This window comes from Penicillium solitum (genome assembly GCF_028829755.1).
Source record: "Penicillium solitum strain IBT 25940 chromosome Unknown utg000009l_segment0_segment0, whole genome shotgun sequence".
NCBI lineage: Eukaryota > Fungi > Ascomycota > Eurotiomycetes > Eurotiales > Aspergillaceae > Penicillium > Penicillium solitum.
The window spans coordinates 1,217,138-1,234,972 of record NW_027072128.1 but is presented as its reverse complement, the minus strand read 5'-3'; the positions used below and the strand labels follow the sequence as shown (position 1 = coordinate 1,234,972).

General features: G+C 48.1%; 4 protein-coding genes across 4 annotated transcripts; 3 read left to right on the top strand and 1 right to left on the bottom strand.

Annotated features, from left to right (window-relative positions):
* Nucleotides 1-3,840: 3,840 nt before the first annotated feature.
* N7455_011585 (uncharacterized protein) lies at nt 3,841-5,705 on the top strand (the record flags this gene model as incomplete). Its single annotated transcript, XM_065606706.1, has 4 exons — nt 3,841-4,006; nt 4,077-4,233; nt 4,288-4,554; nt 4,598-5,705. 4 exons carry the CDS (start codon nt 3,841-3,843, stop codon nt 5,703-5,705), a joined length of 1,698 nt encoding a protein of 565 aa, XP_065459872.1.
* Nucleotides 5,706-7,462: 1,757 nt separating this feature from the next.
* Nucleotides 7,463-10,439, top strand: N7455_011584 (Zn(II)2Cys6 transcription factor domain-containing protein; the record flags this gene model as incomplete). The annotated part of the gene is made up of 6 exons (XM_040954514.2): nt 7,463-7,571; nt 7,622-7,731; nt 7,790-9,058; nt 9,124-9,156; nt 9,203-9,318; nt 9,374-10,439. The coding sequence occupies exons 2-6, from the start codon at nt 7,639-7,641 to the stop codon at nt 10,437-10,439; spliced, it is 2,577 nt and encodes an 858-aa protein (XP_040815226.2). The 5' UTR covers nt 7,463-7,571; nt 7,622-7,638.
* Nucleotides 10,440-12,583: 2,144 nt separating this feature from the next.
* Nucleotides 12,584-14,581, bottom strand: N7455_011583 (sugar porter family MFS transporter; the record flags this gene model as incomplete). Its single annotated transcript, XM_040954460.2, has 8 exons — nt 12,584-12,789; nt 12,840-12,900; nt 12,963-13,119; nt 13,178-13,272; nt 13,326-13,517; nt 13,579-13,985; nt 14,040-14,129; nt 14,188-14,581. The coding sequence occupies 8 exons, from the start codon at nt 14,579-14,581 to the stop codon at nt 12,584-12,586; spliced, it is 1,602 nt and encodes a 533-aa protein (XP_040815127.2).
* Nucleotides 14,582-15,281: 700 nt separating this feature from the next.
* Nucleotides 15,282-16,709, top strand: N7455_011582 (uncharacterized protein; the record flags this gene model as incomplete). Its single annotated transcript, XM_040954487.2, has 3 exons — nt 15,282-15,362; nt 15,416-15,490; nt 15,543-16,709. The coding sequence occupies 3 exons, from the start codon at nt 15,282-15,284 to the stop codon at nt 16,707-16,709; spliced, it is 1,323 nt and encodes a 440-aa protein (XP_040815166.1).
* Nucleotides 16,710-17,835: the final 1,126 nt, after the last annotated feature.

Here is a 17,835-nt window from a genome sequence, read left to right as displayed (position 1 = left end):
CGGAGTAGATTTACCTTCTCTTCGTCTGTCTCTGCAACCCCTCCTTCAGCTGTCTTCAGTACTGGCATAGTACTCCCCTGCTGCTGGCCCCGATCTCTAGCCCATTTGGCCACTCTCCACAAACCCTGGGGGCCCTGATCTACGGCTTCTTCAATGAAGTTCCTAAAGCCACGCCGGAGAGCGGCTTTGATCACCTTCCCCTTCTGATTCCTAGCCAGTCTGTGCGTCTCCCAGTCCTCCTCACTATGTGTCGCGAGATACTGACGAAACATACGGCGGGAGTGCTTGACAGCCTCTCCACATTCCTTGGTCCACGATGGATTGGCGTAGGGGCTTGACCTAGCCCATGGTGTCGATTCGTGAACCCCTCGTTGTACGATGTCGATCAGGTGGTCGACTGCGTCGTCAATTTGTCGGGTGGTCGTCAATTGCGGCGGCATTGGGAGGTTGTCAGCTACAAACACGTCAAATTTCTCAGTGTCCATGGCCTTCCAGAGCCTTCGTCTCTGCGCCTCCGCCGGCTTTGTAGGTGTGTCTATGTCGATCAGTACACGGATCGGCAGGTGATCTGAATCTGCATGACAATCTAGGGCCAGCTCGCACACCACTAATCTCTCAGTGAGATCCGGCGTACCGAAGAACAGATCAATCGTTGTCTGCTCCCCGTTCTGGTCCCTCGTGATCGCGCCAGGTTCCAGCCACAGATCGAGGTCTGCTTCGTCACAGAGCTCAATTAGCCTGTCAGAATCTGCATCTTGTGTGGCCTCGATGCCTCCCCAGGCGGGGTGGTGGAGATTGAAATCTCCGGCAATCATCAGATGCTTCCGGCTGCGTTGTCTTTGGTTGTCGCATAACAAGTCGTTGAGAAGGTCCACTGTACCGGTGGTACCACACTCGTTATATATATTGAAGAAGCAGATCTCGCCAAGGCCGGTTTGGATCCTCACTTCCTGGCAGAATTGACTATGTGCATAGTGCGTCCAGTTGGTGCCCACTCTCTTAGAGATATATATACACACTCTCGCTCTCCCCCCAGTCTCCGCGCTAGACGGGAAGAGCAGTTCATGCGTCTGTTTCAATGGGTGGTATGTGGTGTCATTGTATGGGTTTTCCCATGGTTCTTGCACCGCAATAATGTCTGCCTTTGAGACTTCTGGCTTCGCCAAAAAGTCCGCCATCACGACATCTCTCGACCGGTGCGTGTTGTATTGGATGATGGTGAAAGGTGTATTATTCATTGACAACTTGTGTGTCAGCGTGCTTCTTGGTGAATTGACGGGTTCTTCTCTCCTCCTGGATGTCTGTCCTGCTAGTGAATTTCACTGATGGAGCCGACATTGTGAGGTTGACTTGATCGTCGAGGGTACGCTTGTTCTTGCCCCGGGGGCCTGGCGTGTGTACTATGGTACCCTTCGTCGTGCTAGCTTTGAAGATGGCATTTTCCTTGCCGATGGCATTTGGCCTACCGGCTGTTCTTTGCTTGCCTGTTGACATACGTCTGTTCCCGCTGGTACGGGATAGAACTGACGGCTGGTATTCACTGGCCGATGCCACCGGTGCTGACGATGACGGTGTGTCTGGCATTGCCACTTCTTTGTCCTCGAGGACATATGTGTTGTCCCTTGCTCGCTTCTGCGCTTTGCCCGCATTTGTATCCAGTACTGACCTGAATAGGCCTTTGCACCTGGTTGTCGTTGATGACGTCGATGCCCGGCTGGGTGCTCTTCGCCTTGGGGGCTCTGAGCGTGTCACCGGTGCGTCGATCGACCTTTGGAGTCCCTTCGGCAGTCGTGTCGACTGGCGGATTGATTCCCCAATTGCATCTGCCTCGGTATTGCCTACTGCGAAGCCGAGTATCGTAGTGTCTTCCCCCTGGACCTCCTCCTGCGCCTCCTCTCGGGGCCCCTGAGCCTCCTGCATTTCGGTATCACCCGACGATGCTGGTTCTTCGTTGCTCGCCGCTTGGGTAGAGCTTGGTGTTTCATTTGATGCCTGTGAGGCGGTTTGTGGTCTATCTCTAGAGCTCTCCTGTGTGGAGCTTTGTGTGGTAGAAGTCCTGGAGCCGCTACCCCCTGAACTTCCGGATATAGTGGCAGCCGGCGTCCCCTGCCTAGTCTCCCTGATTGAGAGGTATGCCGGCACCCGGTGGTGCCGCTCTCTCGCCTGTGCAAGAGCCTGCACCCTCTCAATCTCTCTGATGAAGTCGGGGCACCGCTTTGACCATCCGTTGTGTGCGCCCCCGCAATTGGCGCACTTTCGTTCACTGAGAGTTGCATCCTTTTTACGCTGGCAGTCTCGAGAATGATGTTTCTCAGCGCAAAAGACACACTTCGTTTCGTTGGAACAGGTGTTTCCTATGTGTCCGTATTTCTGACAATTGTGGCATTGGCGTATACGCGCAGCCCGGTCGTATAAGACCGTAGTAAGCACCTCCGAGTCCCAGAGTGTTCCAGTGTCAATGGCTTTGTTCGCAGTGTGCGGTGAGGTGAATTCAACGATCATTGAGCCTGACTTTTTGCCTTCCGGAAGGACTAGCCACGAGATCTGGGTGATCTCTGCATCGTCTCCCCAGTGGAACAAGTTCTCAGTAAGCAGCTGCTTAATGATCCCCTGCTTCCGGTCTCCAAGCCCTGCAGCTGAATTGATTCCGAGCGACCGTACATTGACGTCGTGGACAACAACCCCCCAGCTCGGCAAGCGCACTTCCGATCCCTTCCACAAATGCTTTACCCAGCAAGCACGGTGGCATCGCATAATCTCCGCTTCCTTTGCAGTACGAAGGCTGAGCGAGATATCCCCCGATTTCAATTGTCTCGCCGCGACAAACTTAGCCGATGCCACCGTCACCCCGTACGTAGCCTTTGCTCCCTTCACACGCGCTTTTTCGGCAAGCTTCGTGATCTCAGCAGGCGTCTGGGCGCGGAAGTGCTTGATGCCGTCGGAATCACCCAGTTTGACAATAATCTGTCGGTCCTGGATGAGATCAGAGGGCGTTGCGGGGTTAGTCGACGCCGATCCATGACTGGACAAAAAGTGCGTCGGCGGCGGCGCATTTTTGACGGCATCAACATACGAACGGATCCGATTCGATCCGCTGGCATTGCCATTGGCATTGACATTCGAAGAAGCTATCCTCACCGCATGGATATCTTGTTTAATCTGGCTGGTCTCCTGGCGCAGCTGTTCAAATTGCTGCTTCCAGTCCTGGCCGATTGGGTTCTTAATCAGGTCTGCAGTGAGCTCCTGAATCGATTTGAGGTATTCCAACACTGGTTTCGGGACTTTGACAGAGTTGTTACTGCTGATATAATTCAGCAACTGGCGCACGTCGTAATTGGCATCCAATATGCGCTCGTTGGTGTTCGTTGCAGAGTTTTGGCGGGCCCCTGAAAGGGGCGGCCACTGGCTTCCTGGCGCCACCATGATTGCCACCAATATGAGATTGGTATCAAAAGATGGAGCCGGAAGTTACAATTAACTTGCAATTAAAATGGAGGCTGTAGCCCTCGGCGTTGTGGTACAATTTCAAAAATTAGGTTCGCGCAAAGATATGTGTTTTTGCCGATGAACCTATAGCAGCCATTATCGCCTGGTTTCTTTGTCTCCTGATTCATGGTCACCGGAGTCGGATGGAAATCAGGCCGAGTCCGCCCGGACAGATTAGTTCGGGGATAAGGTTTTAATTCCGGTGCAGATCACCACGTGACGTCCCAGTCTATAGATCTATTGGAAGTGCGCTTCTATTTAAGTACCCAAGGAGGCTTTATTGGTATTTATTGCTAGAATACCTACTTCTTCATGTACACCATCATTCATATTTGAAACCTTGGGACTTCCAAAATGTCGTTAACAACTGCGATCACTGCCCAGGGGGTCGACTCATCCGGGAGTGGTGATTTGCCTACAGATATGTCGGGTACAGAGAAGGGGCTTGTAGCCGAGGAGATAATTGAGAGCTCCCGAATCTCTCCACGGGATGTTCATGGACTCAAATGGGTGCTAGTTGGTAAGTGGATCAAGAGCAGGAAGGATAAAACATAGATCGGAAGCGGCTGATACAACTTGGGTATATCTAGTCCTCTCGATCTTTTCTTGTGTATTTCTCTTCGCACTAGACAATACGATTGTAGCAGATGTGCAACCAGCAATTGTCAAACAGTTTGAGGACCTGGCGATGCTTCCATGGCTCTCTTTGGCATTTATGCTTGGCGCTGCGAGTACTCTCTTGATTTGGTACTGATCTAGTCCGCTCCTATATTCCCAGGTTCTATACTAATAAAATTTCAGGGGCAAGGCATATGGTCAATTTAATTGTAAATGGCTGTATATTGTCACAACCGTCATTTTTGAGGTTGGCTCGGCAGTCTGTGGTGCTGCCCCAACCGTGAATGCGCTGATCGTGGGACGTGCAATCTGTGGTCTTGGAGGCGCCGGCATGTACTTGGGGGTCATGACCATCCTCTCGATTCTCACTACGCCTACTGAGCGACCAATGTATCTTGGAATGGTTGGCTTGACCTGGGGAGCAGGCACAGTCTATGCAACACTGACACAGTAATCTCTTGTTTGCTTTGACTATGCTGATCAATTCTCCTAGCCTCGGGCCCATTATCGGTGGTGCTTTTACAGACAGCTCTGCAACTTGGCGCTGGTCCTTTTACATCAATCTTTGCATTGGAGGTCTCTTTGCTCCGGTGTTCTTTTTTATGATCCCTAGTGTGGACCCCCGCCCAGGAACCCCATTCAAAGACCGACTGGCACAGATCGACTGGCTAGGCCCTATCATGTTTATCGGTGCCTATGTATCAGGCATTATGGCCATTGCCTTTGGTGGAGTTCTTTACGAATGGAGTGACAGCCGTATCATTGGCATGTTTGTCTGCTCTGGAGTCCTCTTTATTCTCTTCTTTATTCAGCAAGGATTCAACATTATGACAACATACCAAAAGCGGATCTTTCCAATGCAGTATTTGCGGAACAAGAAGATGGTCCTCCTCTTTATTGAGACTGCCGCAGCTGGAACCTCCTCGTTTGTTCCGATTTACTTTATTCCTCTTTACTTCCAATTTGTGAAGGGCGACGGTGCCCTGGATGCAGGAGTGCATCTACTTCCCTTCATTATTCCAATGGTCGTTTTTAATCTTGTGAATGGAGTTGGTATGAGCTTGGTGGGCTATTACATGCCCTGGTACCTTCTTGGTGGGATATTTGTCCTTGTCGGTGGCGTACTGCTCAAAGTCACCACTTTGACAACGAGTGTGGGTCAGATATATGGTGCCCTTGTCATCGGCGGTATCGGAACTGGAGTCTTCTCACAGGCTGGGTTTTCTGTGGCGCAACCTCTAGTCCCACCCGAGGAGATTCCCATGGCAGTGGGCTTCATGACCTGTGCCCAGGTGGGAGGTTCAGCCATTGCTCTCTCCATTGCCAATACTCTCTTCCTAAATCGTGCAACCGTTCAGATTCAGAATCTGCTTCCGACTGAGAGTGAGATCACCATCCAGGCCATGATTTCCGGCGCAAATGCGGCACTCCTTGACTCACTGGATGCTGCCTTGAGAACCGATGTTTTGAAGGCTATTGTCAACGCAATCACGGATGCTCTGGTTCTCAATCTCACTGCAGGATGCATTGCTGTTTTGGTGGCGGTTTTTCTGCGACGCACAAAGATGAGCCAGACTCATGGCGCAATGGGAGGCATGTGAGAGGAAAATGATTTAAATCAACATCTAGTTACCCATCTATATACATGTAGTCTAGATAGAGCCGTCCAATCTTCCACCGCATGATATTTCTTTAATATAATTGCGTGGTTAGGCATTGTCGAGGGCAAGAACACCTAGAGGGATAATTTTCATGACTATTATATAGATATAGAGGCTTAACCAAGTCCGTAGAGGTAAATTTATGCAGCACACTCGTTATATACCTGTACAGAGGTGGAATATCTAGAAGAGGCTTAGTAGAACGAGGCTACCCCTCTCCTCTCTATGCATAGAAGTGAAACGTCCTAAATCCTTTCAACACCTCCCAATCAAGTGTAGCTTTGCCACTGATAAGACCATTATCGACATACACGTGGGAGCCCGTTGTTCATCCCCACCCGACGGATATATTTATAATTACGAAGAGATAGTATCTATGCTTCCTGGGCGGCTACCTTGTTAGGACTTTTCTATAACAGCATACTAGTTTCTGACTGAAACCTAATTTCATCCTTGAAGGATTCCGACTTGTGTCCCTTTCTGCTAAAAACTCACCGGCAGGCGTTGCTTGTTTTCACTAAATCATACGCAGATAGAGAGGGGTTCTAAAGAAAATGATATTCATCGGTCATAATAACCCCTTCCGTGATACATCTTGCCGATCGTCTCTTATTGTTGATTCGAGTTTCAACTCCTTCGGGTGTGCGAGGCTACTGGGCGTTTCTGTAGAAGGGAATCCGCCCGCGGGACCTATTGATGTCCTAGGCCAATAGGCGGGCTGCTGAGAGCTAGAGACAAAAATGCCCAATGGCGTAATTCTGATCTCCTGGACGTATTCGGTATGCAACCTTACCTAGATGCTACTACTTTCAATACATCTTGAAGAATCAAACGTTATTGTGTTAAAGGGAGATAGCGGCTGGAGCGCCGCATCGCGTAATAAAATATCTGGCCATGTTATACTCTGCATATTTGGCGCCCATTCTGCTCCATGCTCGAAAATTAGGTGGTTTAAAGGATCCTGTCCCGGGGACTTACGGCAGCATGTTATATAGATGGTGAGTTTTTAGTATACTGCTTGCTACCTTCGTGAACGGCTTAACCCTCTATTTTTAAGTGTTTGCTCAATCGATTGTGCGTGGGTATCTCACTTGTCTTGAGAACTTGCTCGATTCGTTAATTCAGTGAGCTTCCAAGGTTCTTTCTTGCGCGTTGTTTCAATAAACCGATGATATCCCGACCCTGGTAATATACCCCGAGTTTGACGGGAAGAATCAAATCCAAAGAACACACATGGATACGAGTGAGATTTCGTACAGGGGCGATACCATTAGGTTCGGGTGAGATTCAGCAGGAGCCATGCGGGGGCCATGGCCTTTGATTCGAGGGGGCTTTTACCGTGGCGTTCCATTGGGGGGCCATTTATCCCTTCTATATTTAGTGGACCGTATTTAACACGTTATTAATTAATCAACATGATTGCAGCAAGTTTATAAAGCTTTTGGTGAATTGAAACTATGCTCTTTAACTGGTTAAAAAGAATAGGTGGAATACTGGCCGTTCAATAGTTTGAGTACAAAATGGAAGCTTTAATAACTACATATATACATATAACTAACCACATGTTAGTTACATCCATGGATACACAGTTATGTAGGTAAGACCTCGGGTTGCACCCGTGGACCGGCAGAAAGTTACATAATCAGGGGGCCTAGCCTATGTGAATACGATGATCATCAATGGCCCTCCAGGGCTAGAATCAGTGGGTGATATGAGTTATGTACAATTAGTATTACATTCCAGGCGCTGCCTAGATAGCTGACCCACCATCTCCCCAAGGCTCTCTCTTGCGTTTTATTTAACCAGGTATGTCGCCCCCTAACTGATCAGATGGACCTCGTCCTGATAACAAACAGGGTCATTATCTCTGATCATGTCACAGTTGACACCCCCCACATGTGCTCCTGTGGATTCAATCCTGGCATGTGTGCACTGCGCTAGGTCAAAAGCCAAGTGCGACAGAAAGGTACAAGGGTCAACTTTTCGGGATGTCAATGAATCCATGCTAAGACGCGGGGAATTAGGTACCATGCTCGCGATGCAGAGTGAAGAAGCTCTCCTGCCAAACCCGAGTCCCACAGCGGGGCCAAGGCCGATCATCCGTGAATAATAAATCCAAACCGCTGCCACCCACCAACACCAACGAGAACTCCTATACAGTCGACTCCGAGCCAGTCACGTCCACCACCGATGGAGGTCCTAAGACAAACTCACAACATCATCCTACGGGAAATGGGCTATATATGGACTGGTCTCATTCAGCCATCCATAAATGGGCTAGGAATCGCTCTGAGACCACGTCGGAAGCGGAGCAAGCAGAGCAAGCGGACTTGTTGGCGCGATTCTTAGCGGCTGCACCTCGCGCAGACGAAAGCTACCCTCCTAATCTCTCTCTTTCTTCGCGTCTTATGCCGGGGATACTCGGGATAACTGACGATTTCGATTTCGTCGTTCCAACTCGAGTGCCGTCACCACCAGCCCAGTTACCTGACCTTAGCGGGACATCTTCTTGGAATCTCGCGTTTTCTATCTCCCCGGGCATGGTGGCAAGGTCGACAAATGACGATGGAGACGATCTCATGGATGACTACCTTCCGGCACCATCTTTATTCCCCTCTCTAGAGGGCAGTCTGCCCGATTATGACCAGTTGCATACGCTGGAAGGCTGGCCACTTTTTAAATGCAACCCAATTACCCCATCGTCTGCGTGCGCACCTACAGCTGCAAACCACGTCAGAAATCTAGATTCTCTACTCAGGGGTGGCAATATACCGATACAGCAGTGTCCCGCAGTTGATTCACACATCGCTGTTGAATCTCTTCTATTCAGCACGAGAGAAAATCTGATCGCCGTTTTGCAGTGGCTTTGTACTGAAGCTCAAGGACTATATGGGCTTCGAGGTCAAGACAACAAAATTCCTGGATGCTCCGTACCATCTATTATGACATTGCCTTCTCCGACCGTGTTAGACAGCCTTTTGAAGGCCTACCTCACCAGCTACGAACCATATTACCCCTTTATATCTACGATGTCACTGAATCAGCATATGGAAGGTAGATGTATTAACTTGTCAAGCATGCGAATATGTCTGATGCTCGCCGGCGGCGGCATGACGGCTGGAGCTGGCGAGGCATGCATGCAATTGGCGCATGGGCTGCTCGAGATATGCCGCATTTCATTAAGAAACCTCACCGAACGAAATGTCATTTTGGCTTTAGATCACGAGTTCTCGCAATGCGCTCTTCTAAATCTTCTTGTTTCCGCGTGGAGTGGCGACAAGTGGCAGATGGATGTAAGCTTTCTTTTGGCGCGATCAGCCCCTGTGAGAGGATCTGCCATCCATTAACTGGTTTATAGACTGCATACTGTCAGAGATCAATGTTCCTAGAGGTAAGGCGATTCCAGTCCGTTTGAAGTTACCCTTCTAACCCTTCAGATACATTTGAAAGCGAAGCAACATGACGATAGACAAGCCCAGGTGGCCCGTATAGAATCATTTGACGATGTCACCCAGTCCTGGGAGACGTGGAAAGAACAAGAGAAGGCAAATAGGTAAGTCATGTTTGTCGGTGCTAAATAGTACAGTGATAAATTAACGAGGAATTAGAACCACGCATGCCTGGCTAATCCTGGATCACGAGATATGTCTCTTCCAAGATGCCCCATCTATCTCACTTTTCCCCTCCACTAGCCTCAACATACCTATTCCAAGCATGGATGCCGCATGGTGGGCCCAATCCGCCAAGCATTGGATTGAACAAATGCCATCGCCTTTGGGTCAAGTCACCATCCCTCCTTCTCTCGGCGAATGGATAGTCTGGTTCTCGGAAACGACCTATTTTAGCGCCACGGTACACATTTCCCCTATCACGCTGCGACTCTTACTCTGTCATCTTCAGAATCAAGTGTTTCAACTGCGATCTACCATGGGCACTGTTGCTGGCAGAGGCAGTACTCCCAAAGGACCCCAGCATATGTCGATTGTTCTCCTTTCGGTACAAGTCCAAACCGTTCAAGAACTTCTCCACAAGTGGTACGAGCTGGCCAAGATCCAGCCAAATGAGACGGCCACGCTAGCAACTGCATCCAACATGATGCTTTATCATCTGATCATGCTCAATGTGATTGTGAGCTTCCCAGAGATAGAACGTCTAGCACGCAGCGATCGTAATAGCGAAGGAGTTAGCAAAAAGCCTTCGCACACGAAACACGCCTATCACTTTGAAAATCCACGGCAGATATATTTTCATTGTGGCCAAGTGTTGCGCCATATCCGTTCTGTACCAGAGCCTGTTCGTCCACCCTGGTGGGCTGGTGCCGTGTATCGAGTAGCGTTGATCACCTGGGCAAATGGCATGGTCTGCGCCGACGGGGACGATGCCCAAAATCGGAAAAACATGGATACACAAACTACGGTGGCCCTGGATATGCTTACCCCGGATCATGCATCTATCGTGAGCTATCTGAACAATGAAGCCGTGATCCCTGTATATGCGGACCTGAATGGCGCGAAAGTGCCCCTCGACAACTCCATCGGCATTCTACAACATTTTGCTCGTTTCCTTCACACCGAGATTAACACCACGTTCACGTTCGGGGTTCAACGAAAGTTGCTAACAATGGCGCGCCGGTGGGAGGGTGGGGCTACACAAAATTTATCATTCGCGATTTGAATTGCCTTTTTCTTTTCACACGGCGCGTATTTAACGACATATCTTAAATTTCGCATGCAATTCCGTTGCGAATGGATTAATAGGACACATTCTGACAACTTTTATTTGAATGCAGCTGCCAGGTTGTATTTATTCTTTGCATACATCCACTAACACAGACAGATTTATACTTGAGCATTTCCAGGAGAACGTTGTAAACGACTTATGAAATGCTATTCATCTATAGATGGAAGAAATCATTGAATGATCACTATTTATACCATCTAGATCGTCCAATTCGCAGGACTAGTAGACAGACAAATTGTAGCACCTGTTGGTGTATGGGATCATGTGACCGCACTCCAGATATATTCGCGCTATGTCCGTTTGTATAGTGAAGGCGTCACTTCCTTACTCCCTTTCCTTCATTTCATAACACGTAGTCGATACCGTCGGGTCCTTTCCAGTCTTACACGAGGTGGTCCTGTATCCCAGGAAAGAGGCGAACCACTATCAACACCGATTATGGTCAGACACCGCGGTGGCGTTTTCCAGAGGAAAGTAAGATAGCGTCGTGCTTGCGTTAGCTGTGATCCTTCGGGGATGCCGTATATTGACTTTGAAGGATTCAATCTCGTGATTTACTCGACTGATAAACCTAAAGAGACTCAAATGGAGAGACTCAAATGGAAGCGAGGCGTTTTCTGTTAAATTAACTTACAAATAAGTGCTTTTTGTTATTGGTCGGAGAAGTGGGGCCGAGCAGGGACGGACTCGGCCCGCGGAGCGGACGGGTAAGCATTGCTTAATTCCTTCAGTCGGTCTAATCTTCAACCGAGTCCGGAGGTCCATTATGTCTTTTCTTTTTCTACATTTGCAGAGTAAATCGGACATTGAGACCTGGTAACTAAGCTGAGTCGGTTCATTTTCTATCCGAGTTCGTACAGGGATCGGGTAAGAAATTCAGCTGCTCGACATTCCTTATCCACTAGAGATTTCTCGGATGTTTTTAGTTGTAGTGGATCGTGAATACCTACTGGACACGAGTACAGTGACTGCTCAGGTGGACATTCTATGTACAGACACCACTAGCCCCACACCCCTATGATTATAATATTCTGCCAGCCATAAAAAAAGCATATATTCCAAGGTTATAATTATCTGTACTAATAATAGCATATAATAAAAGCATTCATTTTAAAGTTCTAAGAATGAAGAATACACCATGAAAAATCAGTGTTATGCTCTATTTTATGGTGATTATATTCATGGACACTACGCGTTTTATGTAGGGTGTAAAAACATATGTCCACTGAATTTGCCACGTTGATACTTGGATTTAACAACTTGATTTTGGCAACCGCTAAATCGAATCCATAACTAGTATAGGCAGCCGCTTCGTAGGCAATCGTAAATCAAATGAGCAGCACAAAGGAGACATGTCTAGCTTCAAATGTTTGATTAAATGAGTAAAGTTGCACCTAAGATACAATGTAGTAGCCTGGCCTTAAGCCTCAATATAGAACATCTTACTCTGGCCGGACAGACCGTCACTCTTTTGAACCAGCGAGTCAATATTCTCGCCACTTTCCAGCACACTCTCAATCTGGAGCAATGCTTAAGAGCAATCAATGGTTAGCAAAAAACCAACAAAAACAAAAACATACAACAGTGAGGATTCGCTGGTGGTCACCCACCCAACTACTAACTCACCGGCGTGTGGCTTAAGTACGGCTGAGCGGACGGGAAGCCCTGTTCTCCACACCCTGTGGTCGTATGTATCAGCTGTAATCGATTTATTATAGACGACCTAAGTGAGGATTTGTGTCGTGTTGACCCATGCCTTTCCTAGCTCGTCTCTATGAAGCGTGGTAGGATAGATTCTGATCATGATCCGACTACAAGTTAATCCAATGCAGAAAGTAAGATCAGCCACACCTCAATGCTTCCCCAGGTGAACTTTGGAAAGACTCATCATTGCACATATCCTATATGTTGAACTTATAAGCAGTTCCGGTAAATTTATCAGAATCACAATTAAATGAATACTTGGAGTGAAACCACTGTTATAATGCATTTCAATTCTATTGCAATAAAGCTGACAGGCCATGTCCGGATATAGCTACTGGGGCGTTGCTAAACAACTGGCAGGGTATTCCAGAGCATTAGGCAATCATCTGCTCCTCTGGCTTCTCAAATGACCCAGGCTCATTCCCATCATCATTGAAATCATCATTTTTGCTAAATCCGCGTCCTGCCAAAACATTATCATGTAACTCAAATGCCTGTTCCATCTTCCAGAAGAAGGGACTGGGTGTGGAGAACAATTGTTCGATCGATTCCAGGGAGCGGTTAGATGTTTCCGGGTAGACTAAATCATTAGCTATCGGATTTAATATTAGATTTATTATCGAGACGTACAGAGATAGATAATGGGAATCCAGAGCAAATTAAGACCGGCATAGAGGAAGTAAGTGCGGCTCTATTGAAATAGTGGTTAGCTTCCTCTGCAACATGAAAACTGCCTAAGGGTTTCAAACTCACAGTTAGGACAGCGAACATGATCGGATTTACTAGAGTTGTCATGCCAACACCAATAGCCCAACCGGTGATTCCGAAGCCATTCCCCTGGGCTCGCAGATTGCTGGGAAATATTTCCGTGGGCACCAAGAATGCGACAGTACCCCACGTCGCAGCATAACTGCGATGAGATAAAAGATTAGTACAAAAAGTCCTCAAGCAGGATGTGCTCGACATACGCAAGGTTGAATAAAAACAACATAGCAGTAGAACCGGGAGCGAACTGAGTCGACTTTTCAGGATTATGCAACGAGCCCTCGTAGACAGCCCCAGTCTATGAAATGGTAAGAATGAGGCATGTCAATTTCCACAGAGATGGGGACGCACAATCAGATTGACAATAAACAAAGCGGCTGCACCGCCTATCAGGCAGACACGACGGCCTATACGGTCGACAATCTGGGCACTTATGAGGGTGCCAAAAATACCAATTGTGTTGATACCACCGGCAAGACCATTTATTATAAGTGTGCTGTATCCAGCTTGATGGAGAAGAACCGGAGCATAAGCAGTGACAGCCTAGATTCGATAAATTCAGAAATTTTGATCAACAACAGCTGCGCGGTAAAGTCACACTTACAGTGATACCCGTCCAGGAGGCCATGATCTGTAGCCAGATACATAGCCAAGCTCGCCTGCCCAAATTCGGATACTGCTTTCTACCCTGCCCGAACAAGATCTTTACAAATTGAAAAGGGCTGCGTTCGCCTTCCTCCGCCAATGTAGCAATTTCAAAGAACTCTTGATCAATTTGCTGAGGGGTAGAAGAGTCTCGTCGAAGGTGCTCTAACAGCTCACGGGCCTCTTGTTTGCGACCAACTGAAGCGAGGTATCTGGGACTGTCGGGTAGCATCTTGATGAAACAGAGAAGAATCAAAGCTGGAACGCATTGGAAAGCGAGCAAAAATCGCCATCGCACGTCCGAGTAGCCGTTGTTGATGAAAGCGAGACCGAAGGAAATCCAATATGCGACTGATATACCAAGGTCTAGAAAGTGTAAGTAATAAGATGGCGAAATAAAACGTTGGAGGGCCATCTTACAATTTGCAACGAAAACGTAGCCAAGATAACCGCCACGATGATCCGCTGTAGAAGTTTCCGAGACCAAGACAGGGGTAATACCAGTCAAAGCTATGTCATTGTCAGTAAATGGGAGTTAGAAAATTCGATTATTCACTTATTCATTCACCTCCAGTGCCAATACCGGTCAGCACCCGAGCGCAAATCATGAAATCAGAATTCTGAGCGGCACTCTGTAACGCCCCACCGACCAAGGCGAAAAATGAACCCATCAGAAGACCGTTGATACGACCAACTCGGTCAGCCAAGTATCCTCCAGCAAAGCAACCAAAGATAGCACCCAGGTAATAAACACTGACAATGCCACCCTGGTGCGTGGTGTCGGTCACAGTGCCATCCGGTTTACCGATGCCGACCTCTGTGACGTACCTAGGCGAAGCATTAACGCCGCCCATGACACCTTGGTCATAGCCCTCGAAGAAGATGGAAATGAGGGAGAAAACTTGTATAGCAAAGTTCAGCTGGCGCGGCGAGAGTCGCTTCCATAGCGTCGTATATCCCATATTTGGCATTGCTCTCCAAGTTCATTATCCGGGAAAATTGGACTTTCCAGAATCATTTATATATCATGCCTGTCCGTTCCCCGGACTATCGCATCGGAGGTCTTTCTGGGGAAACTCCCGAGGTCCCGTATGCCGGTACTTCTCATTTAAACGTGTAGCCGCTTAACAGAGCCTCTGCTATTGGTCGCTTGTGAGGTCTTAACATAAGGTAGAGCTTCCTCAGCAATCAATAAGCAGGGGAATCTGGAGAAGAATAGCATCATCATACGGATTTAAGCGTTTAACCGACATGGCTCGCTGAAGCGTGCAAAGGGTCTGTCGGAACAGTGTCGAATTGGCCAATCGGGAAAATGCGGAAAACTCTGACTTGTCATTATTCAGCTACGCTTGCAATGTAACTAACTAGTTATACGTGCGCCATAACTGACTAATGTAAAAGCTGACATATCCATGATTGTGCCGAACCTTGGGGTTGTTGTCCTGATAGGTTCTTGGCGTGCCTCAGCGAAATAGAAATAGGCGTTTTGCCGATAGCCCATTTAGCCGTCAAGCATCCGAAGTAGAATGTCGGGCTTGCCATCTATTTACACTCGGCAGGCCATGGGATCCCGGCTTCCATTAAATAGGGCCGAGACCCTCGCTCATATGCCTCTCTACACAATCCGGTTCAAGACGTCAAGGCCCCTATTCTGATCACACAATGGCTTCGAGCACGACCAACGGTACTGCTGGCCATGCCTTGGATCTGACTGTCCTCGGCCTAAACAGCGGGACGTCGATGGTCAGTACTCCATTTTGATTGTGGCAGGAAGATGAATCTAACAGTGAATAAAGGATGGCATCGACTGTGCCCTTTGCCGCTTCCGCCAGGAGACTCCTGAGTCCCCGATGCACTTTGAGTTGCTGAAGGTAAACTTTTTGACTGTTCCAATGAACCAAAACTTACTGACATTGGTAATAGTATGGAGAAATCCCGCTGGAGCCAGTCATCAAGAAACGGATCATGAATATGATCCTGCGCAACCAAACATCCCCATCCGAGTTATCGGAAGTAAATGTCATCCTCGGCGAGACATTTGCATCCGCAGTGCATCAGTTTTGCAAGGAGCAAAACGTCGATATCGAATCTATTGATGTGCTAGGCTCCCATGGCCAAACAATCTGGCTTCTCTCTATGCCCGAACTGGGAGAAACCCGGAGCGCACTGACGATGGCTGAAGGCTCATTCCTGGCCTCGCGCACCGGTATCACCTCAGTGACCGACTTCCGCGTGAGCGATCAAGCTGCCGGACGACAGGGTGCGCCGCTGATTGCCTTTTTCGACGCCCTCGTATTACATCACCCGACTAAGTTACGTGCCTGTCAAAACATTGGCGGTATCGCAAACGTATGCTTTATCCCGCCTGATACCCACGGCGGTGTAGACGAATGCTACGACTTTGATACCGGCCCTGGTAATGTTTTTATCGATGCGGTCGTCCGCCATTATACAGACGGTGAGCACGAGTACGACAAGGATGGCGAGATAGGTGCACGTGGTACCGTCGATCAAGAGCTTGTGGACGAATTCCTTCGTCATAAGTATTTTGCTCTTGATCCGCCGAAGACTACAGGCCGTGAAGTTTTCCGCGATACCCTCGCACACGACCTCATTACCAAGGCTGAATCTAAAGGACTTAGTCCCGATGATGTCGTTGCGACCATTACACGCGTTACTGCACAGGCTATTGTGGATCACTACCGTCGCTATGCCCCGAAAGACCTTGAGATCGCAGAAATCTTCATGTGTGGCGGTGGCGCATATAATCCGAACATCAGCGCATATATCCAGAAGCACTATCCGAACACTCGTATCCTAATGCTTGACGAGGCTGGTATCCCAGCAGGCGCGAAGGAGGCTATCACCTTTGCCTGGCAGGGTATGGAGGCTGTGGTTGGTCGTTCTATTCCTGTTCCTACACGTGTCGAGACCCGTCAAGAGTATGTTCTTGGAAAGGTGTCCCCTGGAAAGAACTACCGAAAAGTTCTACAGCAAGGTATGCAGTTTGGTGCCGGGCGCGACCATCTATCGCCAGTGAAGGAGCTGGTCAACTACGTCGATGGCAAGGTTTTCAACAACAAGTGGTAAATTACTTATAACCACTGCGATTCTGCTTCATAAAATAGTGGAAATAGTCTATATAGAGTCTTTTGGATGGATAACCCAAGCACAATCTACAAAAAAGCCAATAAGCTCTTTTTAAGGTTAACCTCCAGGAGCACTACTCCTCTATGTCTTTTAGAACCGATATCGATATAATGGAGGCAACTTTGTAAAACTCCTCTCTTATTAAACTGGAGTTCTATCGATATAAAAAGGAGCATTACTATATTTATTAGAATCGTTAATTTAGAGATCTTTAGCGAAAAGAACATCTATTAATCTTACTAAACGATACTTTATGGGATCCCAGATTTATTAGATATAGCTACTATCTCCCTTATATAGTACTTAGTAGTACCAAGCCCCCACCTCACCCACACGTTCTCACCCTGCTCACCTTCTCACCCGTCATCCAACTCACCTCCATCACCCCCAACACCCAAATCGCCCGCACTCACCCTAGTGAACTAGCTCTTGCTGCTTTTAGTCATTTAGGCTTCCTTTCCATCGGTCGCGCTCTACGATGTGGCTTAAGTACGGCTGAGCGGACGGGAAGCCCTGTTTTCCACACCCTATGGTCGTATGTAGTTTCCTGTGTTATAACGCCAATAATATCCCATGGCCTGCTTTTCGCTGCCCACTACCATTCTCATTCTAGCGATTCAACTAGCTTCTTTTAGTTTACCAATAAAAAAGACATCAAAAAAGACATATCAGAGGGTTCTTACATCAAAGGGAGTAAGAAAAAGAAAATATAGTCTCGGCGCAATGCAGAGAGACCAGGCATACGAGCATAGCAATGAACTGGTGGAGCCGTCAATGATGAGCAAATATAGGAGCATAGCGACAAATGACTTCTTGCGTGGTTAGGTCGGGTCCCAAAACCCCCTTGTCTTTGAAAGCCCGGCCGCGGTTCTGCTGGTGGTTAAAGTTGTTGCCATCTGTATCCAGTTAGTTGACTTGTTTTTAATCGAATTGTCGTTGTACATGGCACTCGTTGGGACCTTTCGGTCAAGAACGCTGCTGGTGGTAGATCTCCGCTTTCTGTCATCAAGTCCAAAATCGATAAAGTACTGCAAGTCGGTCGGTATGAATATGACACCTGGGTGTT